Source organism: Misgurnus anguillicaudatus, chromosome 21, assembly GCF_027580225.2.
Source record: "Misgurnus anguillicaudatus chromosome 21, ASM2758022v2, whole genome shotgun sequence".
Classification (NCBI taxonomy): domain Eukaryota; kingdom Metazoa; phylum Chordata; class Actinopteri; order Cypriniformes; family Cobitidae; genus Misgurnus; species Misgurnus anguillicaudatus.
Genome location: NC_073357.2, coordinates 23,119,321 through 23,135,032, shown reverse-complemented (window position 1 = coordinate 23,135,032; position 15,712 = coordinate 23,119,321). Strand labels below are relative to the sequence as shown.

Below are 15,712 nucleotides of genomic sequence, written 5' to 3'. Positions count from 1 at the left end.
GAACAGGAAACAAAATGCATTCCTCAGGAGGGGTGAGTGAGATAAACATATCGACAGCAAGTAAAAAAATCTGACAGATGCATATTTTTCTTTTAAATCTTTATTAGCACCTTTAGACATTATTTCAGAGGCAAAATGTACAGTAAAAAAAAGACAATGCAGTTATAAGATTTATATGCCAATCATTTCTTTTAAAGAATCAAAGTCTACGACAGAGCTCCACGTGTACAATAAAGCTGATATATGGTGCGACTTAATGCTGGTCCAATATTTCTGAAAAACCAAACAAACAAACCAACAAACACTATTATAAAATTACATATTCACCTTCTTTAAACATATAAATTATTTAAATTGTAACCTGGCCTGTGAAAATCCAGGTTTTTTTTTATAACCTTAATATTTTAAATACTGACCGAGAAGGCCACGTCAAAAATTAAAATGGTCAAATAAATGATTGGAATCAACTGATGCTCCTAATCTCAAAATTAGATAAAACTTAAGAGCATGTATTATCTGATTTACGATTTTACATTTCCTTTGGTGTGTAAGTGTGTAGTACATGTTAACGATTTGCAAAAGGTACAAATCCCAAAGTAAACGATGACGCGAGTTATCGTTTCCAACTTAAAAAGCACCTATATTTATTGCTAATAAAAAATGTTATTTTGTGTATTTGGTATAATACAATGAGCTTGCTTAGTTTATGGTTAAAAAACACATTATTTTCCACATTCCGTAATTTTTTTGCAGCTCCAGATTTCACTCTCTTCCTGAAACGTACAGATTTGAAAAGCTCTATGTCCCTGATTGGCCAGCTAATCTGTACGTTGTGATTGGCCTGAATATCTGTGACGTCAGCCGGAAATGTGAAGCTCCTTACCATGTTTAAAAGATTTGCTCACAATGCAATGCTAACAGGAGTTAACTTACATCCTGTGAGTCCAAGCGGGAGGAATTACGATAATGTCGGTCTTGTCTACATCACCAATCCCGGGAAATAAACTGTTGCTCACAATCTGTGTGTTTGTTGTAGTCCAAGAAAAGAGATTTACGTTGCGTCATTATTTACTTTGGGTTATGTACCTTTTGCATATCGTTAATGCCGAGTTCAGACTGCATGATTTTTAAAATAATCGGGTCACCGATGTTTTCACACTGCATGATTATCTGGGGAAGCGTTCAGTCGCTGCTGTTTCTGACTGCATGATGGATTGGCAACAGGAGTTTTCATACCGCATGACTTTACCGTAAGAAGAATCGCCCAGTCCGCAAACTACGTCTCACAACCAAGCGCGAAGGAAACAACGCGAGGTCACGCGTGCAAGACAGAAGTTCTCACGTGAGACTGGGATTATTATTAAAAATGGTAGCTCGAAAGAAGCTTACCATACAAATTGTATGTGCGCTCATTTGCAGCAGAAAGAAGAAGAAATAAAGATTATGAAGGAGGAAACGTTTGGAGAGACTCCTCCCCGAACTTTCAGCTGCCCTGTATGTTGCTCTCTCATTGGCTGTAGGTCAGGGGTCTTCAACTACTCTTCTTCGGGGGCCAGATTTTAAAATTGTAAATATGACGAGGGCCAGCCAAACTTTTACCCATTTTTTTACTTTTACCATATATATATATATGTGTGTGTGTGTGTGTGTGTGTTGTTGTTTTTGTTACTTTTATTATAGTATATAAAAAAAACATTAAAAAGCATGCATTTTCAAAACAAATGCACACTTCTTGTATCCAGTGTGTTGCCTTTTACTTACTGAAAACTCATATTGTCTTTATTAATATTTAGAAACAATTGCAACATGTAAGAGTCAAATGTTAATAGTAAAAGTGTAAAAGATCAACACTTTTAAACATATTTTGTTTATAACTGTTACATGTCAAGTATTCACGACATATTGCCACTCCTAATGACTAAAATTGCACTACATGTTTTCTTTTTTATATATATTTTATAGATATATAGGCTAAATAGCCTTTCCGTTGTACATTACAGATATAACTGTCGGGAGTTCGCCCCCTAGTGGCAGTCGTATTGAAATTGTAGTTTAATTGTAAATCTGTAATGGTAGAGAACCTTTAAATCTACGAATATATTAATAGTTAATAATTTACTTACCAGTAATCAATCGTTTTTAAAGTATTCAAGTGTTACTGATAAAGTGAAACAAAAAATAATTAAATTACTTTTACTTTGCACACAGTTTTGATTGGAACACACTGAAATACATCACTTCCGGTCGCCGCGTCACATGCGGTGAAGCCGCATACGTTTATTTTCTTTAACGCATCCAAATCTCAAATTGGATCAGATAATAAAGCACCTACAGACGGTTGGCAGCCCACGCAGCCCCTTTCTGACTCGCTTTCCGTGTTTTCGGCTGTCATTTGTCATGTACAGTGTAAAGGTAAAAGTAACCACGCTGAATTTAAATCAGACTATAGTCGTTTCTCAATCCGAAGGCTGCAGCCTCCGGAGGTCGCATTTTCAGGCTGCATACGTCATTAACTCATTCACGGCCATTGACGAGTTATCTCGTCAATTATGAGTTAATATTTAACTAATAAATATGCCTTTCTGGACGAATGTCAAAATGAAAGTGTAATACCAAACCGAATTTATCAAAAACAGAAGTTAAAAAGATTTAATGATTTATTTTAACTGCCTTTATGTTTGATAGTCATTCTGAGTCTGATCTCTAACATAAATTCCTTTACAAAAACGCAATTTTGTAAGCTTTTTGCTCAAAATGTTGTATTTTTGAAGAGAAATATCCATATTTCAGTGGTTAAATTAAGTGGAAAAAGTAAATATATAATGAAACGTTTTTTCCCCATTTTTTTTGTTTGTTTATTGTTTGTTTGAAAGCAGAGGGTGTGTTCTTTAATTTGATATAATTTGTATGTTTATATATTTATAGAAGATAATTTTTCCTGCAAGGAATTTTGTGAAACTTTTGTTAAAATCAGAAAAATGCAAGTGGGCAACTTTTCTCAAAAAGGCTGGCGGTGAATGAGTTAAGTCACAAGTTCAGAATTTTAATAATTATAAAGTTGACTATTATTCTTAGTTAATAGTAAATTGTTGTAATATGCTTATGATTCGTAAATGTAATGCTCAGTTAACTTAAACTTGATGACAGATAATCTGTCGGCGAGTCAAAATCAGGGCTAAAATCGTGCAGTCTGAACTCGGCATAACATGTACTAACACACACCAAAGGAAATGTAAAATCGTGAATCGGACCATAGGTGCTCTTTAATATGGGCTCTTTAAGCATTGTTTTCAAAGGCTGGGTCACTTATGTTTAAACATTTAAATAAACAAACCTTTTAAGTTTTCCGTATTTAATGGATGAAAGTAGCTTCTCTTTTTCTGTTTCACTGGTGCACTGATCATATGCTTTCAATAAGCTAGTGGGAAAAAGAGTTGTATAAAAATCAAATCTAAATGTGCAAATCAAGGAATATTAATAGGGCAACAGCTGCGTCCATTATGGTTAAGAGAGAATTGGTAAAATTACTTGTAGAAAGGCATCAGAATACCAAATCAACTGTTTTTTGTGTATTACAGAGTAATACTGTTTATCCTTATACGTAATCCTTATACTGTTTATGAAAACATCTAGTTTACACAGTGAATGGAGGGCTGTGATAGGAGTGTGCGTCACAAAGTAGACAGTAATTTAATGAAGAGGATTGTGATGATAAAATGTAAGAGAGTCACACCTGCTGATTGTGCCATAGAGCTCAAGTATAGCAGCCGCTTTATCACCAGAGACTCCACTGATCTGCATAAGCTGCCTTGCGAATACTTCTCTCACTGTCTGACACTGTGCGTGTATATAACCGAGAGAAGTGATTAGAAATAATAGTTAAAATGCACTCTCATGTCCCTATTTTTTAGTTTTACATTACCTTGTTTTTAACAGCCCCATAATTGAATTCCGTGAAGGCTAGGAGAGAACAGGAAAAGTTCCCAGTTTGTGCCATGTCATGTTCTCCATCCCCCTCCAATTCTCGGGAGCGGCAAAATAAAGTGCAATTCTAGAGATAAAACGTCAGAAGATATATATAAAGAAATAATATTTAAAAAGAAAATGTGCTCATGCTTGCTTTGTTTGTCTTTAAGACCTGATAAAGTTTCTGGAGGTGTCTGGTCATGATCGTGAGGTAAGCAGCTGATTCCTTCATATCCTGTACACGCTTCACAAAGAAGCCATCAACCACCTAAACAAATCACAAACATAATCACATCTTCATCCACTTCACTGCACCTGACCCATTTATACAGCCTAATGTAGTTAGTGTATACCTGTGTATTGACTATAGCTTGTTGTAATGTGCTCTCAGGTAAACTGAGATGAGCTGCCGCCGATCCGCACTCCTCTACTAGATAAATGGGCTTACGCAGACCACACCTCTTCAGTCTGAACTGTGATTGGGTAAGGGCAGACAGAAGAAAAAACCCTGTAAATGCAGTAATCTTTATGCTGCTGTATCAAATGAAAGTCAGAAGTCTTCTTATAGCACCAAACCAGATAAATGCACCAGGTTACAAGGAGAAAGTGGAAGCCAGGACCAATTTTTTGTTGTCAGGAATCAGACCTTCTGCTCTTTAAAGCGTCCATCTATGATGCTTCCACAAAGATCATCCATTCTCTTCCTCTCAATTATATAGTCGAGTGCTAGCTCTTTTCCCACTGGTGGACGTAACTGTCCTAAAAAATGACAAATAATGGATTACATTATCAGTATTATATTAAAGAGGACATTTCACAAGACTTTATTAAAATATAAAATTAAATCATTGGTGTCCCCAGAGTACGCATGTGAAGTTTTAGCTCAAAATACTATATAGATAATTTATTATAGCATGTTAAAATTGCCACTTTGTAGGTGTGATTTTTGGGTGTGTCCTTGCAAATAAGCTGATGCAATGCAAACACTGATCCCCATAATGGTGGTTTGTTGAAATTGAAAATTGTGTTGTCGATTATTTTCTCTTTAACAATGGCAGTGCTGTGGTTGGATAGTGCAAATTAAGGGGTGGTAATATTATAATTAGATCCCCTTCTGACATCACAAGCGGAACCAAATTTCAAATTACCTATTTTTTCCACACGTTTGCAGATGGTTTAACAAAACTAAGTTACTGTTTTTTTTCTTCACATTTTCTAAGTTGATAGAAGCACTGGGAACCCAATTATAGCACTTAAAAATGGAAAGTCCGGTTTTCATGATATGTCCCCTTTAAATAGTTTCCCTTATAATTATATTTACAACATTTAAATAGATATCATTTCATATTTAATTGATATACATTATAATTATTTCATTACTATATCCCCAGAAACAAAATGTATATTGAAAATTCAATTTCATATAAAACACCTTGTAAAGAATTAGTGGTGATTTGTGTGTGTATTGAAAAGAGCAACACTGCCACCTGTTGGTTCCACAATCCTGCATTCAAATAATAAAGGGCAAATAACGGGGACAGCGTGTTTGCTTTTACCAGGCACAGGTGCCACTTTCTCACGTGCCACCCAAAGGAAATCTCCTACATTTAGTTTCCTGATGTCAAAGTTTACACCATTCCTTTGCAGCTCCTTCACCAACTCTTGTTTGCGAGCACTGCTTCCCCTGTCAAGGTAATACATAATATAAATATAAAAATTTCCACTCTTCTATAAAATTAATCAACTTACAAAATCTTATTAAATCTATCTTATAAGAAAGTTGTACCACACATATACCCTCTCACCCTGTTGTCTCGATGACGTCAACACATAACACAATTTCATAAGAGCCAGGGAGAAGACGCCAACTTGTTGCTGATCTCCCCGTTTCTAAGGCCTGGGATCTTCCTGAGGCATCTGAATAAGTTACGGGGTCCTTGACCTGGTTCACAGAAAGCGCTGTGAAAAGGCTTTCTGAAGACTTACTGGGGCTGTGAGTCATAGAAAGTATATGTTATATACATGACACGGTTCTAGAGACTATGTAGAAAATTTCACACACTTCCATATTAAACACAGGTAAATGAAGCTGTAACCTAAAACGTCCTTTTAAAATGTTGTTGCACTAAAGGTACACTAAATAATAGTCTCTTTAGTTGAACAGTAACTAAATAGTCAAATAATGGGAGGGCCTTACAGCAAACAATAGTTAACTTGTGCTTTCCTACCAAGTCTCTCCATCCTCATCTTTGTCCTCCTCTAAAGTCAAATCCACAACATCTGGCCCATCCCCAGAACTGTCCTCCTCACTCTTTTCTGCCACAGGATCTTTATGCACCCCTCCCTCACTTGAATCCAGCTTTTCGGCTAGAGCCAGACCCTGTTCAGTCAGCGAATACCTGGAATCAATTAGGATAACAGAAAAACAGTTATAGGTGGGCACGGGTTCTTCCGAGATGAAAATAAATGCATTAGGACAGCCCTTCAGTAACTTCACATTTTACTGTATACACCTAACCTTGCAGGATTGTGAGTCTTCACCAGAAGGTCTTTCTGAATAAGCGTGCTCACTGAAGACCAAGCAGTGTACTTGCTGCCAAGATCAGGCTATATATGGGATAAGAGTACATACATTGAGTAAATGTAGTGATTAGATTGTAAGTGTTTATGTATCCCTTTTGCAGATTTGTGCTTGTGTCTCACCACTGTAAAGGACTTATCACACAAAGTCTGTGCTTCAGTCTGTAGTTCAGTCCTAAACATAAAGCCTTTATTGCCAGGCATCTACAGAACGAAGGAATATAGTTACATTTTAGTGCTTGAGAGGTAACAAAAACACTACAAAATAAGAGCGTTAGCTTTACCTGTGCATGCCTGTACAATGTAAGCAATACAGCATAACCTCCAGATCTCTTTTGGGGCACGTACTCCCTCTTGTTTTTGGTTGCTTTTTTCTTTGTGAAATCTTTTTCTGGTTGTTTCTGCAATAGAACACTGTTCTGATTACTTTACATTATAGATTGATCGATAGTGGATTTTACAAATATCAATAGGTTTGTCCGTACTTGACGATTACCGATTAATCGACTGATAGTTTATAAAATGGATATTGGATGAAAACAAACATAACACTCAAAGTGAAACAGTGCTAAAATGTATTACAAAAGTAATAAATCAACAGTACTGAACCATGAAAATGTGCTAAATAAAATAAGTGTATAAATGAAAAATATATTAATTATATTAATAAGTATTGAAGTAAATACTTCTGTGTAATATTCTCACTGGTAACATTAAAATGTATATTATGTGTGTAGTCTTGTAGTTTATTTGCTTCTGTTTTAACCCTTAAATATTATCTTATTAAAATTATAAAAAAATTATTGCAGTGATGATGAAAAAAAATGAAATCAGATTTTGATTTGTTGAATATGTTAATGTAGCCGACAGCTGCATATAGTTTGCTTACTCTCATTAACATAAAAATATGCAGCTTAGCCGGCAAAATCATGAGTAAAAGTAACCAGTTGCATATAAACTAATGCAAACAGATAATAGTTAATAAATAATAACCGTGCATTTATATGCATGTCTTTTTTAATAAAAATTAAATGTAGTAATATTTGCGTCCTGTCAACAAACTTAGGGTCCTTCTGTTGTTTTTCTGCTGATGCAGCATGTAGTCAGCATAGACTGTAAAAAAGATGGACGTAGTGTCAGTGACATCACCCATAGGTTTCTGAAGATCGTTTTTAAAGTTTAAAGTAAGAGGTGTCTGCCGTCGCCATCTTGGCCGCGCGTCACCGCGTATCACTCGCGGATATCAAAAAACGGGTAAAGAGCGGAACGTGGGTGAAGCTGAGGTGGCTGGTTGGGCAAAATTAGCTATACAGACCCAAAACTATTTTGGTTCAAGGCTGTAAAAATAAGATTTTCTACTGTAAAGTTGGGCATTTTTAACATGGAAGTCTATGAGAATTGACTCCCTTTTGGAGCCAGCCTCTAGCGGCCAGTCGATGAATTGCAGTTTAAATTACTTCTGTATTTGCATTACTTCATAATGATATAAAGCAGCAGGCGCAGCTCAGAACAACTATCGGCATGGATTTTTGCAGATGGACGAATGTTCCACCAATGAACTATCGGCGCCGATTAATCGCCAAAACCGATTAATTGGTCTACCTCTACTTCATATCCCAAATGAACCTGAAAAATGAACTATTACACATTTAAAGGCAGGATGCACAAATTTTGAGAAACGCTTTGGAAAAGGGAGTCGATCCGATTACCAAAACACACTTGTAGCCAACCAGCAGTAAGGGGCATGTCTACTAACCGACATCATTGCCTGGGTTGCGTATGTGTGGGGCGGGTCTATCAAAAGAAGGTCCAGATTCTACTGGGGTAGGGGCGTGTTGGTTTAGGTGATTTCATATGTCTACATTGCCTTTCAGAGATCATGCACCCCACCTTTAATCCTCAGACTAACCATGTGTTTGTGACTACTTCCTTGAGTATCCCTGTGAGGTTCTGTCATGTTGCTTCTATGGCATGTAGTAGCCAATTGTATAGGGGCATCAGAACCTTTGAGTTGTAAAAAGATAAAGAAAATACAGTGAACACTTTAAACATTATTAAGCAAATCAAATATCTTAATTGCAACACACTTAAGTCCTAAAGTTACCGTTTTCAAGGCAATGCTTTTGAAGACGCTCGTCCAAAATCTTGCAGATCCCGTCGCCAAAATTCTGCAGGATCTTTGCCTCCTTCCCGTTTTTCAGCGGTAGAGGATATTTTTTCAAAGAGTTTATTGCCTGAACATAGACAACCAGGTCAAATACTAATTTATTAACTGTTTGGAGAAACTAAAATAAATCCAACATAATTGCTCACCTTCTGGTACACGTACTGTGTTTTCAAACCCTTTTCTTTAGCGTGATCACGCAGCTCGGTTAACCACTGCAGGAATAAAGGATTCGGGCAGGACGGTAGCGGGCGCTTCCGACCCAAACGCACCTGATCACTCGGCATGTCTCTCTGCTGAACATGCAATGAAGTCAACGAGAGGTAAATTCCTTTGATTATGGTAACGTTACTAACGTAACAGTGTTATAAAAAGCTATAGTTATGGTAAACTGCACGGTGGGTAACGACAGTTTCAGACAACATCAGTTCAGAAGTTTAGACATACTGAACAAATCGAGCCTGTGCACGCTCAGTTATTTGCCGTTTATCGGATAATAAACTCCTATATGTCCAGTCCGTCTTGAAAAGCGTATGCATATATGATGATCTGCTGGTTTGTTATGAATTATTCCCCGCCTGCGTTTTCGAAAGTACTTTAATTGCGTCATTTCCGTCTGAGTCAGACACGGGTAGCGCCGCTTAGAGGTTTGATGGTACACTGATCAAAAAGCTTAAGAAAAAACTGTTTCACAGCTGCACTAACAATAACTGTGTTTACCCAACTTGGACTCCTATACTACCCAAGTCACTGCGTGCTTTGTTTTTTCTTTGTTGTTTTTTTAACAGTTGTGTAGAATTTTTTTAATTTAGAGGGTGTATGAATTTGATGTTGTTTAAAATAACGGTTCTAAAGGGATAGGCAGCGCTGAGCCGTTAATGCCCGATGGCCCCACAATGAGACAACCATTGAATTCCATGAACAAGACCAAACAAGGATCTGGAATCCGCCAACATCCACCCACTGAAAACGTCTTTCTATCCTGCTTTCTCGTATCTCGTTTTCTTTAAAAAAATTTATGTTTTACTGGTCTTATTCCTTGTAAACCTGATGATTCATAAGTCATTAATTACTGATTAGATACACTTATATAAATGTAATAATAAAACATGGGAATTTGCCACGTAATTAAACATTCAACTGATGAGACATTTTTTGAGTGAATGTTTAAGTGTTAATGACTAGTTTATGTTGCCTATCCCTAATAAATAACCAATGAATGAATCACACGTTTTTTATAAACCATAAACAAAACATTTATTGTATGTGTACAATATACACATAATATCTTTGATGATCACCAAACAAAGCCACACAACATATGTATTATTCTAACAGTAATAAGAAATTAAATATTACCGCATTTATGATGATTTTGAATGTAAAAAAGGTACAAAAACGTCATGCAACCCAAACATTGCTACAGGATGGTTGGTATATTTAAAGATAAATGTATAAAATCTAGCAAACCTGCCCAGAAAAAGCACACCAAGGTATTCTTTATAAATCTATGCAAATATTTTACATACAAACAAAGCACTGCAATTATTATCAAAACACGTAATTCCCCTTTTAGAAATCCTTTCAAACATTAAGACGTCAAAAAAACTGACATGTACCTATCAGCCCCTGCAGAGTTCATAATGTATTTTAGTGCTGAAACACTTTTTACACATTTAACTATTTCATGTCACATTAATCTGTGTTTCTCCTGAGTGGCGTTTAATTACATACATTTTAATAATTTAATAATGACAACAATATGTAAACCGAAGGAGTGCATACATAAACAGTAGACATTTTGCATTCTATTTTGTGTATATAAAGAACACCCAGTATCTACAGCAAAATGTAAACCTAATCTCAGTTTACTGCTATAAAAACACATTAATAATAAAATATGCATTTTGATGACCTCACTTTCATTTTCCCTTTTCAAAAATTCCTTCCATTATGTTTGTCACTGAAACAATAAATCATCATAATGTTTATAAAAATAATTCATTTTTTAGCATCCCTATCTCTATTGCCCTCCTGACCCCGCATTATCATCACTATTAAGAGAGTAAGGGGAACCAGGTTCGGACATCTCTTCTTTGGTAGTGTTCCCTGCTGTTAAATGTCTTCGTCCCCCCTTGGCCCGCAAGAGGGTACTGTTGGGATGTTCAGTGTGAAGGTGGCGCAGCAACGCGTCCTGGGTGGATGAAGTATTGCCGCATTCTTCGCAAACGTACAGCTTGCTGCGACGTTCCTTGTAAGCGTACTGCTGTGTGACACCATGAATCTTTTTCATGTGGGACTCCAAAGAGCAGCGCTGGGTGAAGGCCTTCTCACAGAGATTGCACTTATATGGACGAACACCTACAGGAGCAAAAAAGATTTAAATTTAAATTGTCTGTCAATGATTTAAAGAATGTAATCAATTAAAGAGGCGAAGTTATACGTGTTATCCCAAAAAATGTCCTTACCTGTGTGTGTGCGGACATGCCTCTTGAGATCGAAGGTGTCATTAAAGCCCTTTCCACAGAAATCACACAAATGCCTCTTCTGTTCACTGTGACATTTCAGGTGTCTGTTTAGCATGCGCTGGAACTGGAAAACTTTTTGACACATCGGGCACGAATAGGAGACACCACCCGCCTGCGCTGAAGATAACTTAGTGACCGGCTGGTGGCATGGCGTTGCTATAGAAACAGGTGGACCTGTTGTTATAGAAGGGACAGTGGGCGGGGCCTCAATGGGAAGCTCACCTGTGGTCACCTGCAGCGAGAGAAATAGAATGAAAGAATTAGTGGATTCGTAAACATAGTAAAATGATACCCACACAATGTAAAACCATTTATATGTCCAAGAGTGAAACCATAGCTCAACAGCTGTGACTGCTTATGTCATGACTGCAGTAACTAGATCTTAAATCAACATGATTAAAGTAAACAACTTTATCCAGAAGCCTCACCTTTATTTTAGTGCGAACATATGTATTGTTGTGTGAGCTTCGAATGTGCTCCGTCTCTGAACACAGCCCTTGAGCAGTGGAAGATGGAAGCTCAGCTGCAGGAACCACTGCACAAGGGTCATGCGTGTACATCTTGCTGTTTGTATACATGCGGTTTTCCTTGCGCGTGGAGAGGCACAGGGCCACCTCTGCCGGACTGGCTTCTGTCTCCTCTCGGGAAGCAAAGGGAGACATGGAGGCTGGGGGAGACAGAGATACGTGTCAGTGAAGATGTTTCACAAACTTCTGTTTTAAAAACTAAAACATTTGTTTCAGAGAGGATAGAAGTAAGCATTACGTATGCATTTTGCCTTCTGACATACATTATTCTTCACATTGTTTGCATTACATAAGTGACTGATCATTGTTAAAAAGACATTAATAAAAAGATAAAAAAAATCTAGTTTAGCTGTGGTTAGAATTTTTTGTGAAACGTGTGCATTACATCCTACATATTTTAGGATGAAAGATCTCAGACAATGAGAAACTGGGTGTGTGTGTGTCTCTTGAGGCAAAGGGGGACAGTTGTGCCTCTGGGCCAGGTGTGTGAGAATGCAAGTGTGAGTGGGTGGGTGGCTAGTGTGCACGAGTGTGTAAGTGTATTGTGCCGGGCTGAAGTCAAACCACTCCTGTTACTGCTTTACCAGTCGGACCAGCTGGTCTAGAGGCACAGGATTGAGCTCCCTTTATACAAACCTCCATGCAACACAATACATCAGATGGATAATCTACAAATGTCTGCCGGTAAACTATCATGTTTATAACAAAGTGGTTCCTCAATCACACTTTATGTAGGTTATCTTATGAAGAGATTAACAGGTCGCAAGCCAAACCAGTCGGTTCCATGGCACCGTGTTGTAAATTTCAGATGGTCATACTACAGTTATACTAGTAGCCTGAACAAAGAAACTGTTGATTCTGGTGTGGCATAATCTACTGGGTTGCAAATTGAAATGCAAATATCTGATGTGTGCTGTAGCTAACGGTAACATGCAACAAACTATGACAATCACTTATATTCACATGTCTAATTTAAAGAGACTCGTGTAGACTCAGTTCGATTTAAAGGATAACAGTAAAGAGTCTAAAATTTAATTAATCTTTTTTTACTTTTTGCGTCTAAAAATAAAATGAAAAATACACAGCAGTGATTGCTTCTTTTTTTCTTTGCTTTGCTGTTTGCCAACCCCTCCCTTAATTCACGAGCACATCATGCATGCATGCATGTTAGCTATACGGTGGATCTCCAGAGACAATAACAGAGAAAAACCAAACAATAAAAGAGCGCACACAAATAGATTTAGCATAAAATGTATTATTGATTTAAGTAAAAATGCGTTTTGATTTAATACATTCATAATAAAAACATCACAATAAATTCATAATTTAGGCTACTACCTAATATGTAGAAATTTTATTGGATTACTAAAATGTTTTTATTTATTTAAAGTCCTGTTCTTTTTAACGGTAATGATGTTAAAAAGACATCAAGCGAAACTAAACAACAGTTAATGAACGGGTTAAAACACGGGCCATAAACATGGGTAGGCGACGTTGATAAATATATAACAATTTATGTGTCCCAGGTTTGTTCAGCAGATATCGAAAAGCGAGGTGAAAGGTACACTCGCCGCGTGTATGTGTGTGTGTTTGCTAAGGGTGTAGCGGGAACAGGGAGCCAGTGCGGCGAAGCCCGTTATTTCCTTTACCGCTGTAAACATTAACCCAAAACCATATCATGGGCGACAAACTCTAAGAGCGCAATGCGTTTAAAACGGATGCTACGTGGGCTTATAATGGTTGAAGAAAATCACACGAAAAGGGGAAGAATAAAGAAAGAATAAAGAAAGACAATATAGGTAGCCTAAAGTGTTAAAATTATTTTGTGTTTATCAAATAACTGCAATATATATTTTAAGCGAACTTCAGATCGAATATCCGATTAAATGTCCACATAAATAAACCTCCAAAATCGGCGTGTCAACAAATGGAACAGGTAAAACAGCCTCGTGACGTAAGCTTTGTACCTGCCTGAATCAATGCTACGTATGCCATTGTTTCAAGTTAGTTCAGTTTTAGGCATACGTATAGACAGTATGGTGCAGACATACAAATGTGAACTCATTCTTTTAAAATAGTTGATTATTTAAGAATTACGTTGTGGGGGAAAATCAGCGAGTAGCCCATTTAAAAGTAGCTGTAGCATTAAGAATGAAGACAAGGGCTCACAATGAACGGTTATGTCTATTCCGTTAGGTGAACAACTGTAATATGATCTGAGCAATCTGGTTTACTCCCAGGACAAGAACATAATAAGAAATATCAGGCAAAAGTCCAATAAGTAAATGTCCCCATACTATAATAACAAGTTTAAGCTAAATATTTCAGAAGAAATACATTTTATTTTATATTTATTATATTATTTTAAAAAGTTTGATTCATTAAACAAACAAACAAACAAAAATAAAAACTAAATATCATCCCTTTTTAATCCTAAATGGTTTAGGATGGAAAATGTTTTGTGCCGGTGAAACTGGCACCGCACTGTGTTGCAATGAGTTTTATGTTATAAGGAAGACAGTTGGGTCTGAAGGTCAACTAAAACTCTACACGCACGTTTTTATAAGATTACAAAAGTTCAGTTGTTCAGACATTCACGTAGATATTTTTATTTACATGCAAGTTTTAAGTAGGCCTATGTTATTTTATTTAGTCCAAAACGGCAGTCTCTTAAATAATAAAGCAAGCTGTTTTATTACGCAGGACTAGGCTATTTAATAATACCTGCAATTTAACTGTTGTGTTTGTTCTGACTGTGCCATTCGATGCATCCGTACCGTTATTCACAATGTAACAAAAAAAGTGTGTTTGGTTTTAAATGTTCTCACCTGGAATATAAATGTCACCGCGTTCATGATCTGGTAGATCGCTCCAGTTTCTCTTGCCAGGTGAAATGTTCGTTTTTTTCACCAGAAAAGCTCGTGGCATGGTTAGTCCCGAGGTCCTTCTCCGCTATCTCTCAAAATTAAACAGCAGTTTTTTTATGCCAAGCTACTTCAAACTTCTCAACAAATATAAATCAAAGTCCTTCTTTTGTAATCTCTGCAGTTGGCTTTTCCTCATAAGTAAAAAAAATAGCCGTTTCTTCACTGTATGGGCACACCGAACTTTTTGTACCTGTACAGGTTTCCGTGGAGTTTCCCACTATATTGCCCGCTTCACCTCACACCTTCCGCCGTCTTCCGCTATATCTAAGTTCGCGAAGTATTCCACGAGGATTTGTCCAAAACAGCAAGGGAAGTTGCAGATAAATATCTTTGTCACATTGGATGATGATGTAAGTAGCAGGTAAGTTGCCCAAACGGCTTAACCGACGGACGAGAAAACGATTTTCAGAGGTTGATTGCAGCGCAGGTACACATTTCATGAGGAAACTGGTTACAACGCGCATGCGTCTGAATATAACGGTGACAACAAACCCGACCTAGTCCGGCCTCTACCTCTTACCTGTCCAACCGGTTTTCTCTCTCTTTCCCCCTCCCCTGCACAATTCCGCTTCAAGGTGCCACCGAAGTGAATGTAGAGGTAATAGTACGAACCAAGATGGGAGTGACGGCTTACAACTAAACGAACCAAAAATAACCCTTTAAACTGGATCCATAAAATTAACGCTGTTCACTTAATGTGTTTTCACCATAGTATTAAAATTAGTAATTTAATTCTGATAGAGCGAGCTTAAATGACTGAAGTTAATTTATTTGTAAGATTAATTATTTTTTAACTCATTATCACTGCTGTTTCAGGCTACTTCAATAGGTTTCAATAGGCCACTGCGAACCGTCAGTTTCAATTGGACACTGATGCTGTTCTTGTTTCTTCCTTAGGTTCTGAAAATTAACATTTGACCGTAATCTTCTGAGACCTGCTCTCCACAAACACACCTTTTCACACCTTATTTATGAGGACTTCTGTTATGATAATCATATATACCTTAAAGTAAACAAAAC

General features: G+C 37.1%; 2 protein-coding genes across 2 annotated transcripts; both read right to left on the bottom strand.

Annotated features, from left to right (window-relative positions):
- Nucleotides 1-82: 82 nt before the first annotated feature.
- mus81 (MUS81 structure-specific endonuclease subunit) lies at nucleotides 83-9,392 on the bottom strand. Its single transcript, XM_055197543.2, has 17 exons — nucleotides 9,158-9,392; nucleotides 8,860-9,006; nucleotides 8,651-8,780; nucleotides 8,456-8,550; nucleotides 6,831-6,947; nucleotides 6,670-6,750; nucleotides 6,485-6,573; nucleotides 6,195-6,365; nucleotides 5,772-5,957; nucleotides 5,523-5,650; nucleotides 4,613-4,725; nucleotides 4,320-4,439; nucleotides 4,139-4,234; nucleotides 3,923-4,051; nucleotides 3,734-3,837; nucleotides 3,335-3,418; nucleotides 83-273 (listed from the first exon to the last, which is right to left on the bottom strand). Exons 2-17 carry the CDS (start codon nucleotides 8,995-8,997, stop codon nucleotides 207-209), a joined length of 1,848 nt encoding a protein of 615 aa, XP_055053518.2. The 5' UTR covers nucleotides 8,998-9,006; nucleotides 9,158-9,392; the 3' UTR covers nucleotides 83-206.
- A 708-nt stretch (nucleotides 9,393-10,100) lies between these two features.
- Nucleotides 10,101-15,180, bottom strand: ovol1a (ovo-like zinc finger 1a). The gene is made up of 4 exons (XM_055197569.2): nucleotides 14,594-15,180; nucleotides 11,667-11,905; nucleotides 11,179-11,470; nucleotides 10,101-11,071 (listed from the first exon to the last, which is right to left on the bottom strand). Exons 1-4 carry the CDS (start codon nucleotides 14,691-14,693, stop codon nucleotides 10,734-10,736), a joined length of 969 nt encoding a protein of 322 aa, XP_055053544.2. The 5' UTR covers nucleotides 14,694-15,180; the 3' UTR covers nucleotides 10,101-10,733.
- Nucleotides 15,181-15,712: the final 532 nt, after the last annotated feature.

Bases quoted from the DNA above. Each gene is read 5' to 3' on its own strand.
- ovol1a (XM_055197569.2), bottom strand. From the start codon at position 14,693: ATGCCACGAGCTTTTCTGGTGAAAAAAACGAACATTTCACCTGGCAAG. The intron at 11,906-14,593 runs GTGAGAACATTT...TGTCTCCCCCAG, and splicing joins CGGTGACATTTATATTCCAG to CCTCCATGTCTCCCTTTGCT. The intron at 11,471-11,666 runs GTGAGGCTTCTG...CTCTCGCTGCAG, and splicing joins ATGTTCGCACTAAAATAAAG to GTGACCACAGGTGAGCTTCC.
- mus81 (XM_055197543.2), bottom strand. From the start codon at position 8,997: ATGCCGAGTGATCAGGTGCGTTTGGGTCGGAAGCGCCCGCTACCGTCC. The intron at 6,751-6,830 runs GTAAAGCTAACG...TTCGTTCTGTAG, and splicing joins CATTGTACAGGCATGCACAG to ATGCCTGGCAATAAAGGCTT. The intron at 4,440-4,612 runs GTCTGATTCCTG...ACCCAATCACAG, and splicing joins GACGCTTTAAAGAGCAGAAG to TTCAGACTGAAGAGGTGTGG.